The 14,896-nt window shown below is 35.7% G+C and overlaps 1 protein-coding gene across 10 annotated transcripts in view; it reads right to left on the reverse strand.

The window, feature by feature from the left end:
• The window catches only part of DMD (dystrophin), a gene marked incomplete at its 3' end in the record, with an annotated part of 2,106,393 nt that overhangs the window by 721,849 nt on the left and 1,369,648 nt on the right, over positions 1-14,896 (reverse strand). For all 10 annotated transcript variants that reach the window (XM_084788839.1, XM_084788837.1, XM_084788840.1 and 7 more), the window contains one exon: positions 2,022-2,123. In XM_084788839.1, the coding sequence (XP_084644965.1) occupies positions 2,022-2,123 (102 nt within the window). The remainder of the gene's footprint in view (positions 1-2,021; positions 2,124-14,896) is intronic.

The following is a 14,896-nucleotide window of genomic DNA, read 5'->3' on the forward strand; positions in this document are numbered from 1 at the left end:
TACAAAGTCTGGTGCCTCATATTTGACCATGTCCCCTGGATGGGGAGACCTGGTGGCACTCAGAGGAAGGATAGCAGGCTACCAAGAAGAGACTTGATACCCTAAGAGCATATACAGGGGGAGGAGGTCCCCCTCAGGAACAGTCATAGAGAAGGGGAGGAAAGGGAGGGAGGAAAGAATGGGAGGATACAAGGGATGGACTAACAATTGAGATGTAATATGAATACATTAATAAAATATTTAAAGAAAGAGAGAAATGGGGGAAAGGACAAGTTGAATGGCTTTGTTCTTTCTTTTGCTTCAATCTTCCCTTTACTTCACTGAGGAAACAGCAAAATTGGGTAGACTTAGACATAGAATCCAGTGTTCATCTCAAATTAGCCTTGGGATTGGGTTTATAGGCAGAAGTGACATTAAGTTATGAATTACTACTTTGATTGTTTTATAAATGAGAAATAGAAATTTGTCTATATCTTGAAGGAAAGAGGTTTTGTTGTTTTATGCAAAAGCACAAAGTAACACAAAATTAAATGCACATTTGTGAACTATGAGAAAGGCTGTTAACCTCAATTCATTGACATATCCACATGATATTAAGTTTTTGGAGATCCATCATGGATAGATAGAATGGACTTATTGATTAGTTCATTTGTTCATTTCATGGCTCATAGAATGAAAATACCCACCCTGGGGATTTTACCACTTTGTTAACTAATCTGTATATCTGTAACCACAGCGACACTGAACTTTGATGCTCTTAGTACTGCCTCTAAGTCTGCAGGCCACTTAACAAAAGCACTTATTTTATTTTTAAAAAATTGTATTAAACCTCAAACTGTATGGAAATTATTATCCTGGACTTCAGAAGTAGAGATAAGTTTATTCTTGAGTAAGTGACTTTTAATATTTCTAGGGAATGCTGTGCTTTTCTGCACCTGCTGTTATGTCATTATGTTCCAAATCCAACTTTAAATTACCTAAGGAAAACTCCTATGTAAGCTGTGGGGGAAAACAAGCAATTTTGGAGAACTAAATTTTGGCCCAAGTACAAGGAAAAACTAAGAAGTGACCTTAAAATGTCCATTCTGGTAATGCTATTTACAAAGGCAAATTGGCGATGTGTAATGAGGATATTGACCAACACTGCTTTAGAGTGATTGTAAACGTGAGAGTAAGGCTCCCTACATCTCAGCCAGCAACATCAGCTGAGAAACCAAAACTGAGCAATAAATAGCCACCATTACGGGCTCTCAGGAACCTTTAGCATACTTGAAGTCATTAAACTTTTGGCCAGGTACAAAGAATAAGGTAAACTCTATATAACAGCTACGTATCATTTATCACTAGCTTTTCCTTTGCAAAGGAAGCCACCAAAAGTGGGTGTTTGTTTGTAACTGGCCTGACTTTCTAGTTTTCTCCTCAAGTAAGATCCTGGGAATAAATATATCTGTGCACACACACAGAAACGAAGGATGTAGAAAGCTTTCACTCAGGCCACCTGTTTACTGAAGAAATGCAATTATATGGCACTGCACTAAAATTCCTGACCTAATAAAGTACTAAAGTCTGGATGCAGGGTTTTCTCTTTCATAAAAAGGAGCAGCAGAGCAAGAAATGGTCATAGAGCATATTGTGATTCTTTACAGCTGTTGAAGACAGCATGATGCAATGGCTTGATTTGCATTAAGCCACACAGTATGAAGAGTATCAAGGTTGGCAAGCAAAGCAATAAAGCCCTAAAGAATTTAATCTACCTTGAAGGTGGTAGTGCTTTTTGCATTGATGGTACCACACCAGGACATAAATGAGTCCTATAATGCAATGACTTGTTAATAGGCTTAAGATAACTATATATAAATAGGATATGTTGATCAAAAAGACAGCTTTGCCTCTGCAATTGTAGTGTGGCCAATATTTTCTTACAAGTTATTTCAAAGATTATAAATAGAGCATGTCCATGGCAAGTGTACAACAGGGGAAGCATATGAGGTAATAGATATTGCAAGAGGTTGCTTCATTACCTTCACTGGCTGAGTGCTTGATTTTTCCTTATACAAATGCTGCCCTTTAGACAAAAGCCTTTCCACATCCGGTTGTTTAGCTTGAACTGTTATTTCAGTTTCCTGGGGAAAAGAATGCATACAGTGCAGATTAACTTCACAGTTAGCAGTAAAATTACTAAATTTAAATATACCCTTGGAGACGCCACATGTATTGCAGATCAATTTCTGCATGGCACACAGGGCACAAAAATGTAGCTTATGATGCAGAGAAAATAAGTACAGGTCCCTGTGAAATACAATAACAGAAAACAATCCAAAAATTCCCTTCAATTGTATTATGATAATACTGTGGAAAAAAAGACATGATGCATTTTTAAAAAGTAAAATCATGAAAAGTATAAATTATCAGCATAATTTATACAAATAAATATTGAATTTAACATTAGTAATACCAACAATCTTAATGTTTACTGTACTTTACAGACTTGTTATTTTATAGGTTTCTTTTTTGAGCTTCTGATGTAGGTTCTCTTTCTCTGTCTCTCACCACACACACACACCCACACATACCGACACACACCGACACACACCCACACTCACTCACACACACACCCCACACACTATTTCTCTACTTGTGTGTGTGTATGTAAGAGAAAACCAATATTTCTTTCCACATCACTGTTGAAATTGTTTCTTTCCAAAGAATAAACACTAAAAGCACAGTACCAAAGCTTATTATTTATTAAGCAGTCAAATTAAACAAGCCTTTTGAGAAGTGACTAGACTATTTTTCATTGTTTGTTTTTCCATTGCCTGGGGAAGACTGAAACATGATAGAAAAACAAACACCCTTTTAGGTATATGAATATAAAGTGTTTTGTTACTGACTGCTGTCTAGCTCTCAAAGAAAGAACAAAAGAAATATGCATAAATGGAATCTGAAGGAAGTGAAGTTAAATATTACAGAAGACTTTTTGGATGGAACATTTGTTAAACACTGGGATGGAGTATCAATTAAATTAATCAATGTCATGTATCAGTCAAGATCTGGGCAATCTTCCTCTGAGCTGCTTTTGATTAACCCACATTCTTTTCCCCATTTTTCTATCTTGGTGCCTCCTGCCTCTGCTCTGTGTACATTTCTTCCAGATTTAGTATCCTCTACGCACTATATTCCTCCCTATTTCCCCTCAGTCCACAAGGGTAGGAACCTGTGTATTTAAAATGTTATACTTTGACCATCCATAGCAGGATGTCTTGAAATATATGAGTGGTCAATACCTGCTCTACAGATAGACTATTTGCCCCATTAGTATTAGAATAATATTATTAGAATTACTACATGTTCGATGGGTGCTTTGGTCAAAAGTGTACCTATCAATAAGAGTACATACTGCATATTAAAATAAGTGCTTGTTGTGACCACTGCCAGAAAGAGACTGTGCCTCCAAGCATAGTACCTAGAATGACAATTATTTGATAAAAGTGCAATAGTTCTCATCTCAGATCTGGAACAGGACACATCTATTTATAGGCACTGGTTTCCTAATAAGACTCCATCAACTACCCATTCCCCCTTAAGTGTCTACATTTGCAAAACATTTTGATGTAGTGAATGATCATACTTTGTAAAAATAATATGAAAAAATAAATTACTAGAAATAAATAAATAAAGAAAGAACAAAGAAAGAAAGAAAGAAAGAAAGAAAGAAAGAAAGAAAGAGCATATTGCTAGCAAAGTCAAATTACATTAAAAGTAGAACAGTGCAACCACATTTTTCATCTGTGCATTTATTATTTGTGTGTCTCATGAATTACCAATATAAGTCTATGTACTGTAAAACAGCATTTCTGGAAAGGAGTTGTGTCTGCCAAGACTCACTAACTGATTAGGACTGCAGTGTTGCCGGTTAAGAGCCTAATTATCTTATGTTATATTATTTTTAGTCACCTAAATATTCACCTCTTTCCCATCTCTTTATTGGAACTAACATCCTGTGACTAACAGATGAAACTTTAAACAAGTTATTGACATGAGCTGGAGAGATGGCTCAGAGGTTAAGAGCACTGGTTGCTCTTTCAGAGGTCCTGAGTTCAATTCCCAGCAACCACATGGTGGCTCACAACCATCTATAATGTGATCTGATGCCCTCTTCTGGCTTGCAAGTATACATGCAGACAGAGCACTGTATACATAATAAGTAAATAAATCTTAAAATAATCTATTAACTTAGTAGACCACTAGCTTCCACCAAACCTAAAGCTAAAAGTATCAAGATATCATCTGAGACTTATAGCGGAGATTACCCTAGCTTGTAATCTGCTTAGTAGATGTACCTAACAATCCTTTTATTATTGCCTTGATTTATGATTTTCCTTGTTCTGCTACTATAATACTTTATAGAACAGCTTCCATGTGGGAACAGGGACCATGGCATAACCTACCTAGCTCTGTGTTTCCTGGACGATGGTTACTCAAATTTGGCTACAGAATAAATACCTCTTATTTCTTTTGAAGTGAGATCCGTGGTTTTTGGGTCAACAGTCTCCTATCTAAATTACACACACACATTTTACATTTGAGATAAATTATCTTAAACCAAAGTCATGCTGTATTTATTATACTTGACATAGGAATAGTAGTTCTTAATGTGGGTTTATCATTTTAATGGAACACTAAACTGGAAGTAGATGGAGGACTATAATTCCCACAAAACTAGCAGCTTCTAATATCAACAAATCTGTACTGTTTTAGCTTAGAAAAGACTCAAAGACTCATCCTTCCTTTCAAACACTATCGTTTCTCTTTTCTTCACTCACTAAGCAAAGAATTACAAAATGAGCCTCAAATTCCTTCAATTGAAATGTATACCCCAAGACATAGATAAAAGGTGGTATTTCGTACATTTAAAACAATTTTTATCTCATAATATTTATAGAATTTTGAAATGGACACCAAATTTCTTGTATTATTCATACCAATAATATTTATTTTAATAAAACCTTAATTATTAGAATATAATCTGCTTAATAGTGGATTTATGACATTCCATTATGGGTGGGAGAGGGGCTCTGGGTGCTTGATTCTCCCCAGGTGAGAAAGAGTCATGAGGGAGAGATGTATAATTACTTAAATGAATATAATAAACTGGACAATCAAACCTTAAAATTGGTTAAAGAGGCAAAAAACAAATATTTTCTTCATTAAGACAAAACTGAAAGTAAAAACTGTGCCACCGATAATGATGCAGATGACTAATACCTCAACTGCCTATTGGAGCCTCCTTTGAATACATATCCTCCATTGCCTAAAGTGGATCCTGACGCATGGAGTGAGGGATTTGCCAGTCAAAATCACCTTCACTTTCTGGTGAGGATTTAGGAGAGCCTATAAAAGACCTATCTTTACTCCTAGACAGGTTAGGACTAGGCATGGAGAATGAATTCATTTAGCAATTCCTCCCCAGCTTCATGCGCTGTGCTTCATATTTCCAATGCACTAACCAATCTATTTAAAACTCTCCAATGAAAGATGGTGTTAGATTGCTCTTGCATGTTATCTTGAGATGTAAGAAAAGATCTACTGCTATTTGAACCCAGACTAAAAGAGGCATTTGTGTAGCACATGGAAACTTCACTTCCTTTAAACTTACTTATTTTCCCCACTAAATTGCCTCCTACAGATATTATAGCACCACAAGAGGATCACACTTTCGAATAAAATCATTTACACTATAAGGTACAGAAAATACTAACTTCTTTCCATACTGTTTCATCTCTTTGTAGGCCTAGGCAGATAACTGAATTTGAGGTCAGTATGGCATAGTCTATAAAGTGAATTCCAGGATACCTGGGACTCCACATATATTCCCTTTCTCAAAAAAACAAAAAGAAAAGAAAAGAAAGGCTGTGCTGAAGACACCATATGTATTAATCCTGAGACTTGGAGATATCAACTCACACTGATTTAGGGACTTTCTCAGTGTTAGATCTTATAGGATCAGAAGGTGTTATGTAGGATGCATGGAGAGAAAAGTCATCATCAATCTTGACTCTACTTTTTGTGCTATAAAAAATATTGAAATGAGGCACCAATATTTGACGATGTCCCCTGGAGGGGGAGACCTGGTGGCACTCAGAGGAAGGACAGCAGGTTACCAAGAAGAGACTTGATACCCTATGAGCATATACAGGGGGAGGTAATTCCCTCAGGAACAGTCATAGGGGAGGGGAATAAGGGAAAAATGGGAGGGAGGGAGGAATGGGAGGATACAAGGAATGGGATAACCATTGAGATGTAACAAGAATAAATTAATAAAAAATTTAAAAAAATATATTGAAATGATTGAATTCACAAGATAGGCACACTTGCCACAGTTCCACAAGTGTTGGATATTAACTAAATATTTTTAAATTGGATCTAAGAATTGCCCTGCTCCCCAGAAGAAAATTCATGCCTAGCACTGCAAATCAAGAACATGGGCTTGGAAGCTCATAGGCTCTATGGATTAATTTACTGCTTTTATATTGGTAAATGGACATAGTATCAAACTTTGTTCTAAAATAAATATCTCGGTACCCATATATTAGTACAACAGCTCAGTCCTTATCAGAAAGGCTTCTTTGTGCATGGATAGCAGTTAATAAAAAAACTCACAATGTGTCTAAGGGCAGAAAATAATATTTTATAGAGTTATTAGTCTTAAATAGGACATTTATTTCACAATCCACACCCAATGCTTCAGGGGAAATAAGGGAAGAAAGCATACAAAGATTCTGAGAACCAGAGGTTGGGGAAGACTGACTTGACAGGGCATTTGCTTCACGAGCTCCCAGTAGCAATAGTTTCATGCAGAAAACCTGAAAAATATCACACCATCAATATTCCAACATGGGTTAGGAAGAGGGTCACAAGCCCTGATCCCTAACCGAGAAGCAATTGACAGCTGATGACAGTTAAAGGGAATGCCAGTTTTCTTTGGGGGTAATCCCTGGTTGGTTGACCATATACCAGTGGATGGTACCACAACCATGTATATAAGGGCAATACTAACTAGATATGGTGAATTATTAAAAATAGAGCACATGAAGTGGAGGGTGGATATAGTGGGTGATATATAAAGTGGATGGAAAGTAGGTTAGAGATGGTTTGACCTAAATATATTGTATAATTCTAGAGTAAAAACTATATTTGAAAATATTTCAGAAATGTTGCTAATATTCTGTGTTGAAAATGACAACTAGGTGTTATAATGATGGTAGTTGCATAATGATACCAACAAAATTGGTTTTCTAAATATTTATATATGTCCAACAATATGCTTTTCATACATGTCTGCTTTACAAAAGTAATTATATCTAATTTTACATATACTGAAACAGAAACTGGTTGGATTAATTGTTTTAAAAAATCAGAAGCCTGAGGGGTGAAAATGAGATTATTTCAAAGAAGTATGTCACCAAATTTACTTCCTCATTCTAATATTTATATAGTACATGTTTGTCTATGAATCCATGTAAGCATGTTTGTATATGTCCTGGTTAAAATTGGCAGACATAGTTCTTTAAATATATATGCACACATACATACATACATACAGATATGTAGTTATATAGAGAGGAAGGAGACAGAGAGACAGAGTCTCACTATGTAGCATTAGTTATTATGGAACTCATTTTGTAGACCTCTGCCCTCAGATTGCTGTGACTAAAGGCTTGTACCACCACTCCCTGAGGTAGCTCTTCTACGTTATTTTTTTTGTACTCTTCTTTAATGCCAATAACACTTTCCACAATTCTTATAGGACACAAAAACAATCCTACCTCTTCACATAGGAAAAGATATGGATTGAAAACAAAACAAAACAAAACTCCCCACTTCTTCATCTATTATTTTAGTGTATTCAGGTTTAGATTGAGGTCTTTGGACTTAAGTTTTGTGCAGGGTAATAATTTGATTTGCATTCTTCTATATGCAGACATTCAGTCAGACCGGCACAATTTGCTGAGGTTGCTTTTCTATTTTCCATTGTTGATTTTGGCTTTGTTGTCAAAAAAATCAAGTGACTGTAAATCTGAGGGTTTGTTTCTGGGTCTCCATTTCAGTTCCACTGACAAACAAGTCTTTTCATGCCAATACCATGCAGTGTTTATTACTATTGTTCTAGTACAGCTTGAAATCAGCGATGGTGATTTCTTCTATTGTACAGATTTTATTTTTTTTAGCTATCATGGATTTTTTACTATTCCAGTAGAAGTTGAGGACTGAAATTTCAAGGACTAGAGAGAATTATATTGGAATTTTGAGTAGAATAGCTTTGAATTTGTAAATTTCTTTTGGTAAGATGGTCATTTTTACTGTTAATATTCCTGATCCATGAGCATGGTAGTTTTTTCCATCTTCTGATATCTTCTTCAGTTTCTTTCTTCAGAGATTTCAAGTTCTTTCTTTGACTTGTCACCTTAGAGTTACACCAAGAGATTTTATATTATTTGTGGCTATTGTGAAGGATGTTGCTTCCCTGATTTCTTTCCTAGCCCATTTATAGTTTGTATAAAGGAGGGTTACTGGTTTAATTTTAGGTCATTTTGTACACAGCTACTTTGCTGAAGGTGTTTATCAGCTGTATGAGTTCCTTGGTAGAATTTTTTGGGTTGCTTCTGTATACTATCATATCATCTATGAATAATGATACTTTGACTTCTTCCTTTCCAATTTGTATCCTTTTGATCTCCATTAGTTGTCTTATTGCTCTATATAGATCTTTAAGTACTATATTGAATAGATAGAGTACTAGGAAGTCTTGTCTTATCCCAGATTTTAGTGAGACTGCTTTAATTTTCTCTCAATTTAATTTGATGTTTGAAATTGAATTGCAGTACATTGCATTTATTGTATACAGATATGCATTTTTTATGGCCGATCTCTCTAGGACTTTTAACATGAAGCAGTGTTGGATTTTGTCAGAAGGTTTTTCAGCATCTAATGAGATAATCATGTGTGTTATTTTCTTTCAGTTTATTTGGAATATGATAGATTTTTTTATGTTGAAGTATCACTGCATGCCTGGAAGGAAGCCTACTTGATCTTGGTGGATTATGTTTTTGACATGTTCTTGGATTCGGTTTGAGAGTATTTTATTGAGTATTTTTGCATCAATGTTCATAAGGGAAATTGGTCTGAAATTCTCTCTCTTTGTTGAGACTTTGTGTGATTTAGCTATCAGTGTGACTGTGGCCACATTGCATGAGTTTGGCAATGTTCCTTCTGTTTCTATTTTGTGGGATACTGTGAAGAGTATTAGCTATTCTTTGAAAGTCCGGTAGAAATCTGTGCTAAAACCATCTGGCCCTGGTCCTTTTTGTTGGGAGATTTTTACTGACTGCTTTCATTTCCTTAAGTATTATAAGTCTACTTAAATTGCTTACTTGATCTTGATTTAATGTTGGTACATGGCATGTAACACAAAAATTGTCTGTTTCATTTTAGATTTTCCAATTTTGTGGAGTCCAACATTAATTCATTGTAGTCTGATAAAATTCAAGGTGTTATTTCAAATGTCTTATTATCTATTGATGCTCTCCCTTCTTTTGTTTTTGCTGATGAAAAATTATTTGTTTCTTGTGTTTTCCTACTTGTAGTTAATCCCCATGGGTTTAGTGTTTTCCTTCTAGAATTTTCTGTTGGGCTGGTTTTCTAAGTAGATATTATTTGAATTTGTGTTTTTCTTGGAATATCTTGTTTTTTCCATCTACTATGATTGAGAATTTTGCTGGGTATTGTAGTCTAGGTTGGTATTTGCTGTCTCTTAGAGGCTTTAGGACATCTGTACAGGACTTTCTAGCTTGTAGTGTCTTTGTTGAGAAGTCAGGTTTAATTCTTATAGGTTTGTCTTGTATGTTACTTGACCTTTTTCTCTTGCAGCTTTTAATAGTTTTTCTGTCTTCTGCACATTCAGTGTTCTGATTATTATGTGTTGGGAAGATTTTCGTTTCAGGTCAAATTGGTGTTCTACAAGCTTCTTGTGTTTATAGGCTTATTTTCCTTTCGCTTAGAGAGAATTTTTTTCTAGAATTTTATTGATAATATTTTTTGGTCCTAGGAGCTCGAACTGTTTACCTTCTTCTACACCTATATTAGTAGGTTAGGTCTCCCAGATTCCTACATGTTTTGTGTGAGGAATTTTTTAGATTTAAATTTTTTGTCTGGTATATCATATTTTTTCTATCATATCATCTATGCCTGAAACTCTCTCCTGCATCTCTTGAATTCTGTTGGTGATGCTTCCATTTGTTGTTCCTATTCTCTTCATTGGATTTTCCATCTTCAGGATTCCCTTAATTTGTGTTTTCTTTATTGCTTCTACTTTAATTTTCAGGTTGTGAACAGTTTTATTCATTTCCTCCACCTGTTTAATTGTGTTTGCCTATATTTCTTTAAGGGCTTTATTCATTTCTACATGATGAATTGTATTTTCTTGTATTTCTTTGAAGAATTCATTTATTCTTTAAAGGCCTCTATCATCTTCATAAGATTGGATTTAAGGTCATTTTCTTGTGCTGTTTCTGGTGGTGTCATATTGCTCTGTTGTTTGTGTTCTTTTGCTGGTCCTTAGCAATCTGGTTCTCTCTGGTATTGTCAGGCCTCAGGCAATGCAGGCCAAGTTGTGGTCCAAAGAATGGAGCACCAGAGAGAAAGTTTGGTTTATCTCTGGTGGTCCCTGATTGTCACTGGTCTCTGTATGTCCAGGGCCCAGGGACAGGGGCTGAGCTTTTGGTCCCTAAGGCCTATGGAAATGCAGGTATAGGCTTGTTGTCCAGGAGGTGGAGCATAATACATCAGGCAGGGGACTTGGGCTCACTTCTGCTGGACTTGACAAGGGGCACCCAGCAGGCAAGGGGCTGGGTCAAAGAAGTTTTACTTCTCTGTCCTAGGTGGCTACAGGTTTCTTGGAGGCTGAGATGTGGGCTAGGAATGTGGTGCACAGAGGTCAGGGCTCTTATTTTGTGCTTTGACTTGTATTTATTTCATTTGAGCAACAATATACATTAGTACTAGCTGAGGGGTTTTTTATCTAAGCCATGGTATTTTTCTTCATTTTTAAAACCATGTTTTAATCAATCATTAAGTTCATACTCTATTTGTACATACTAACATAGAAAGGCTGCCCACTCTCTCCATATCTCTTCAATATAGTACTTGAAGTTGTGCATGGAGCAATAAGACAATGAAAGGGGGATCTACGTCAGAAAGGAGGAAGTAAAAGTATTGCTATTTGTAGATGATATGATAGTGTATATAACAGACCCCCAGAGTTCCATCAGATAACTCCTACAGCTGATAAATACCTTCAGAGAAGTGGCTAGATACAAAATCAACTCAAAAAAGTGAGAAGCCCTCCTTTATACAAATGACAAACAGACTGAGGAAGAAATGAGAGAAACTATACACTTGCCAATAGTCACAAATAATATAAAGTATTTTGGTGTAACTCTAAGAAAGCAAGTGAAAGACTTATATAAAAATAAAACTTCAAGTCTCTGAAGGAAATTGAAGATGTCAGAAGGTGGAAAGATCTCTCATGCTTGTGGATTGGGAGACTCAACATAGGAAAAATGGCCATCTTACCAAAAGCAATTTACAGATTAAGTGCAATCCCTATCAAACCCCTTACCGAATTTTAAAGACCTTGGAAGATCAGTTCTCAACTTTATATGGAAAACAAACAAACAGAAACAGAAAAGCTAAAAACAATCCAGTATAATAAAAGATCTGGAGGACTGTCCATCCCTGATATCAAGCTATATTATAGAGCAATAGTAATCAAAATGGCATGGTACTGGAATAGAAATATGATGGTGGAACATGGAATTGAATTGAAGACCCAGAAATAAATACACACAACTATGGACATTTGATTTTGGCAAAGAAGCCAAATCCATACAATGGAAAAAGATAGATGGTCTAATTGGATATCTACATGTAGAAAAATGTAAGTAGACCCATATTTATCACTCTGAACAAAAGTAAAGTTTCAGTAGATTAATGACTTCAACATAAACCCAGAAACAGTAAATATGTTAGAAGAAAATTTAGAGAAGAGGCTTGAACTCACTGGCAAAAGAAACAACTTCCTGAACAGAACACCAATAGCTTAGGCTCTAAGATCAACAATTAATAAACAGGATATCATGAAACTGAAAAGCTTCTGTAAGGCAAAGGGCACTGTCAACAAAACAAAATGACAGCCTACAGAATGGGAAAGAATCTCTATCAACTCTATATCTGACAAAGTTCTAGTATCCAAAATATATAAAGAACTCAAGAAGGTAAACACCAACAAACCAAATTACCCGATTAAGAAAAGGGATTCAGAGCTAACCAGAGAATTCTCAACAGAGGAATATTGAATGGCCAAGAAACATCTAAAGAAATGTTCAATGTCCTTAGTCATTAGGGAAATGAAAATCAAAACAACTCTGAGATTCCATCCTACACCCATCAGAATGGGTAAGATCAAAAACTCAAGTGCATATGTTGGCGAGTATGTGGACAAAGGGGAACACTCCTCTGTTGCTCGTGGGAATGCAAACTTATTCAACTGTTTGGAAATCGATCTGGCGCTTTCTCAGGAAATTGGCAATAACTCTGCTTTAGGATCCAGCCATATCACTCCTGGGAATATACCCAAAAAATGCTCTACCACACAACAAGGACATTTGCTCAACTATGTTCCATTTACACAATGGAATACTACTCAGCTTTTAAAAACAAGGAAATCTTGAAATTTGCAGGCAAATGGATGGACCTAGAAATGATCACCTTGTTTGTTTTATAAAGAAAAATAGAAAGAAAGCATGAAGTTGGATTAATGATTTGTATCTGGGAGGAAATGGGGAGGGGAAACCTTGAATCAAATAAAATGTATGAAAAAATATTTACATAAAATAACATTCAAATGACCCATTAAGCTTTATTTCCTGAATTATAAAATATTTGGAGCAGATCTTCTGTTTATATGTTCATAAAGATAGTTTAACCTGAGAATGTAGAGCAAATCTCCAGCTGGTCTACACGAAAATAAGCTAAAAATCAATCAAGGAGTTTTGGAACATGCCACTTGAATTTGGGGATTGCTCATTACAGGAACGAGTGTTGACAACTACAATATTGTAGTAAACTAAAATAAGAAATTGTATGACATTCTGGTGAAAAATATCAAAGTAAGCCTCTATGATGTATTTGTCCTTGTTATAGATATTGAATAGAAAATCTCCTTTTCTACATCCAAATTATTTGCCAAGAGAAGTAGCAAGAAAGAAATGAATTGCAATCAATATTGTGTAAGAACTTGACTTCTCTGGCCTACATTGTCAGGCAAACTTTGACAAATGAAAGTTGATAGATGGAAAAATACAACATTGTATAGTTGAGTTTCTTCTTCTTTTCACTCATGCTGCATGACTGTTCTTTTATTTATTTACAATTAGGATTGCTGGAACACGACAACACAGCTGTCTTTCACCGTAACGGCATGTTGTCAAGTTTGTGCCAAACTGATTGACAAAGAATGACAGAGTCTCTTTCCATTCTAATCTAATCAAGGGCAGCCCACCAAAGGGAGGATTTTTTTCTCATTTAGAGATTTATAGATTTTAAAAACAATCTGATCAAATATACAAAGTAAAATGCAGTATCACTTTTAAAGTGCAAAATAGTATGAAACTGAGAAGATATAATCTACTAAGCTATATACTTAAGAAAGGTCAAGGACAATACAAGAATGGATATAGGAATCCATTCATAGAAGATCTGTACTCTAAAGATTTGTGTGTGTGTTTGTGTGTATGTGTGGACGTACACGTGTGTGTGTGTGTGTGTGTGTGTGTGTGTGTGTGTGTGTGTGTGAGTCCATGTGCCTATGGAGGTCATCTTTAGATCCCCTACAATTGAAGTTACAGTTGGTTTGAGATAGGTATTTTCAACAAACAACAGACTTGAATATTTTCCTTCTTATTCCTTAGGTTTATAGACATAGTCAAACAATTTTACTTATATTTTAATGAAGGATTCCACAAACCTTTTAAAAAGATGTATTTTTTCTATGTCAAAGTAACTTTTACTTTCCTGATTTAATTGTTGTCTCAGAGACATACTTCTTCTCTGCTAACTTTGGCCTAGTCCTGGAAGCTTCTAGCCACTGTATGAACTTTTCTAAGTCTAGACTGTTTTTAGCTTCTGATACTTATGGCTGAATAAACTTTCACTTTCTATCTCTTCCTGGACTCTTGCTGGCTAGATCAACTCAGCTGTTCTGGCTCAAACAACCTGTCTAAACTGATGGATTCAAACTGGTTTCACTCAGCTTCTGACTAAATTTCTCTGCTTGGCCTCAAACTAACTCTACTAATCTGTTCTAATCTTCTGGCTCCTTCTCATTTTCTGTCTCTTTGTGTCTTTACCTACTTCTAGCCTATCTTTTCAACCTGCCTCTGTAAAACTTTTCTGGTAAAACTGCCTCTGAATTTCATAAACTCAGCTCCATTGCACTGCCTCTTAACTCATGGACTCAACCAAACTGGCTAAACAGAACTGACTAGAACTCAGAGATCTGCATGCCTCTGTCTCCTGTGTACTGCAATTAAAGGCATGTACCACCACGTCTGGACCTCAGCTTTTCTTTCCTCAAATCTTGCATTACATCTGGCTGGCCTTGAATTCAAAGATCTGCTTGTCTCTGTCTCCTGTCATTAAAGGTGTGTTTATATTCCAGCTAGCATTGCCACATTACTGGATGAAAACTCCTCGACATTTTCATTTTGTTTTTCACTTGTAAGAAGGTTTGCCTGTATGTATGTGTATGTATCATGTATATACCTGGTTCTTGCAGAAG

Source organism: Acomys minous (assembly GCF_964271855.1).
Source record: "Acomys minous genome assembly, chromosome: 7".
Lineage (NCBI taxonomy): Eukaryota > Metazoa > Chordata > Mammalia > Rodentia > Muridae > Acomys > Acomys minous.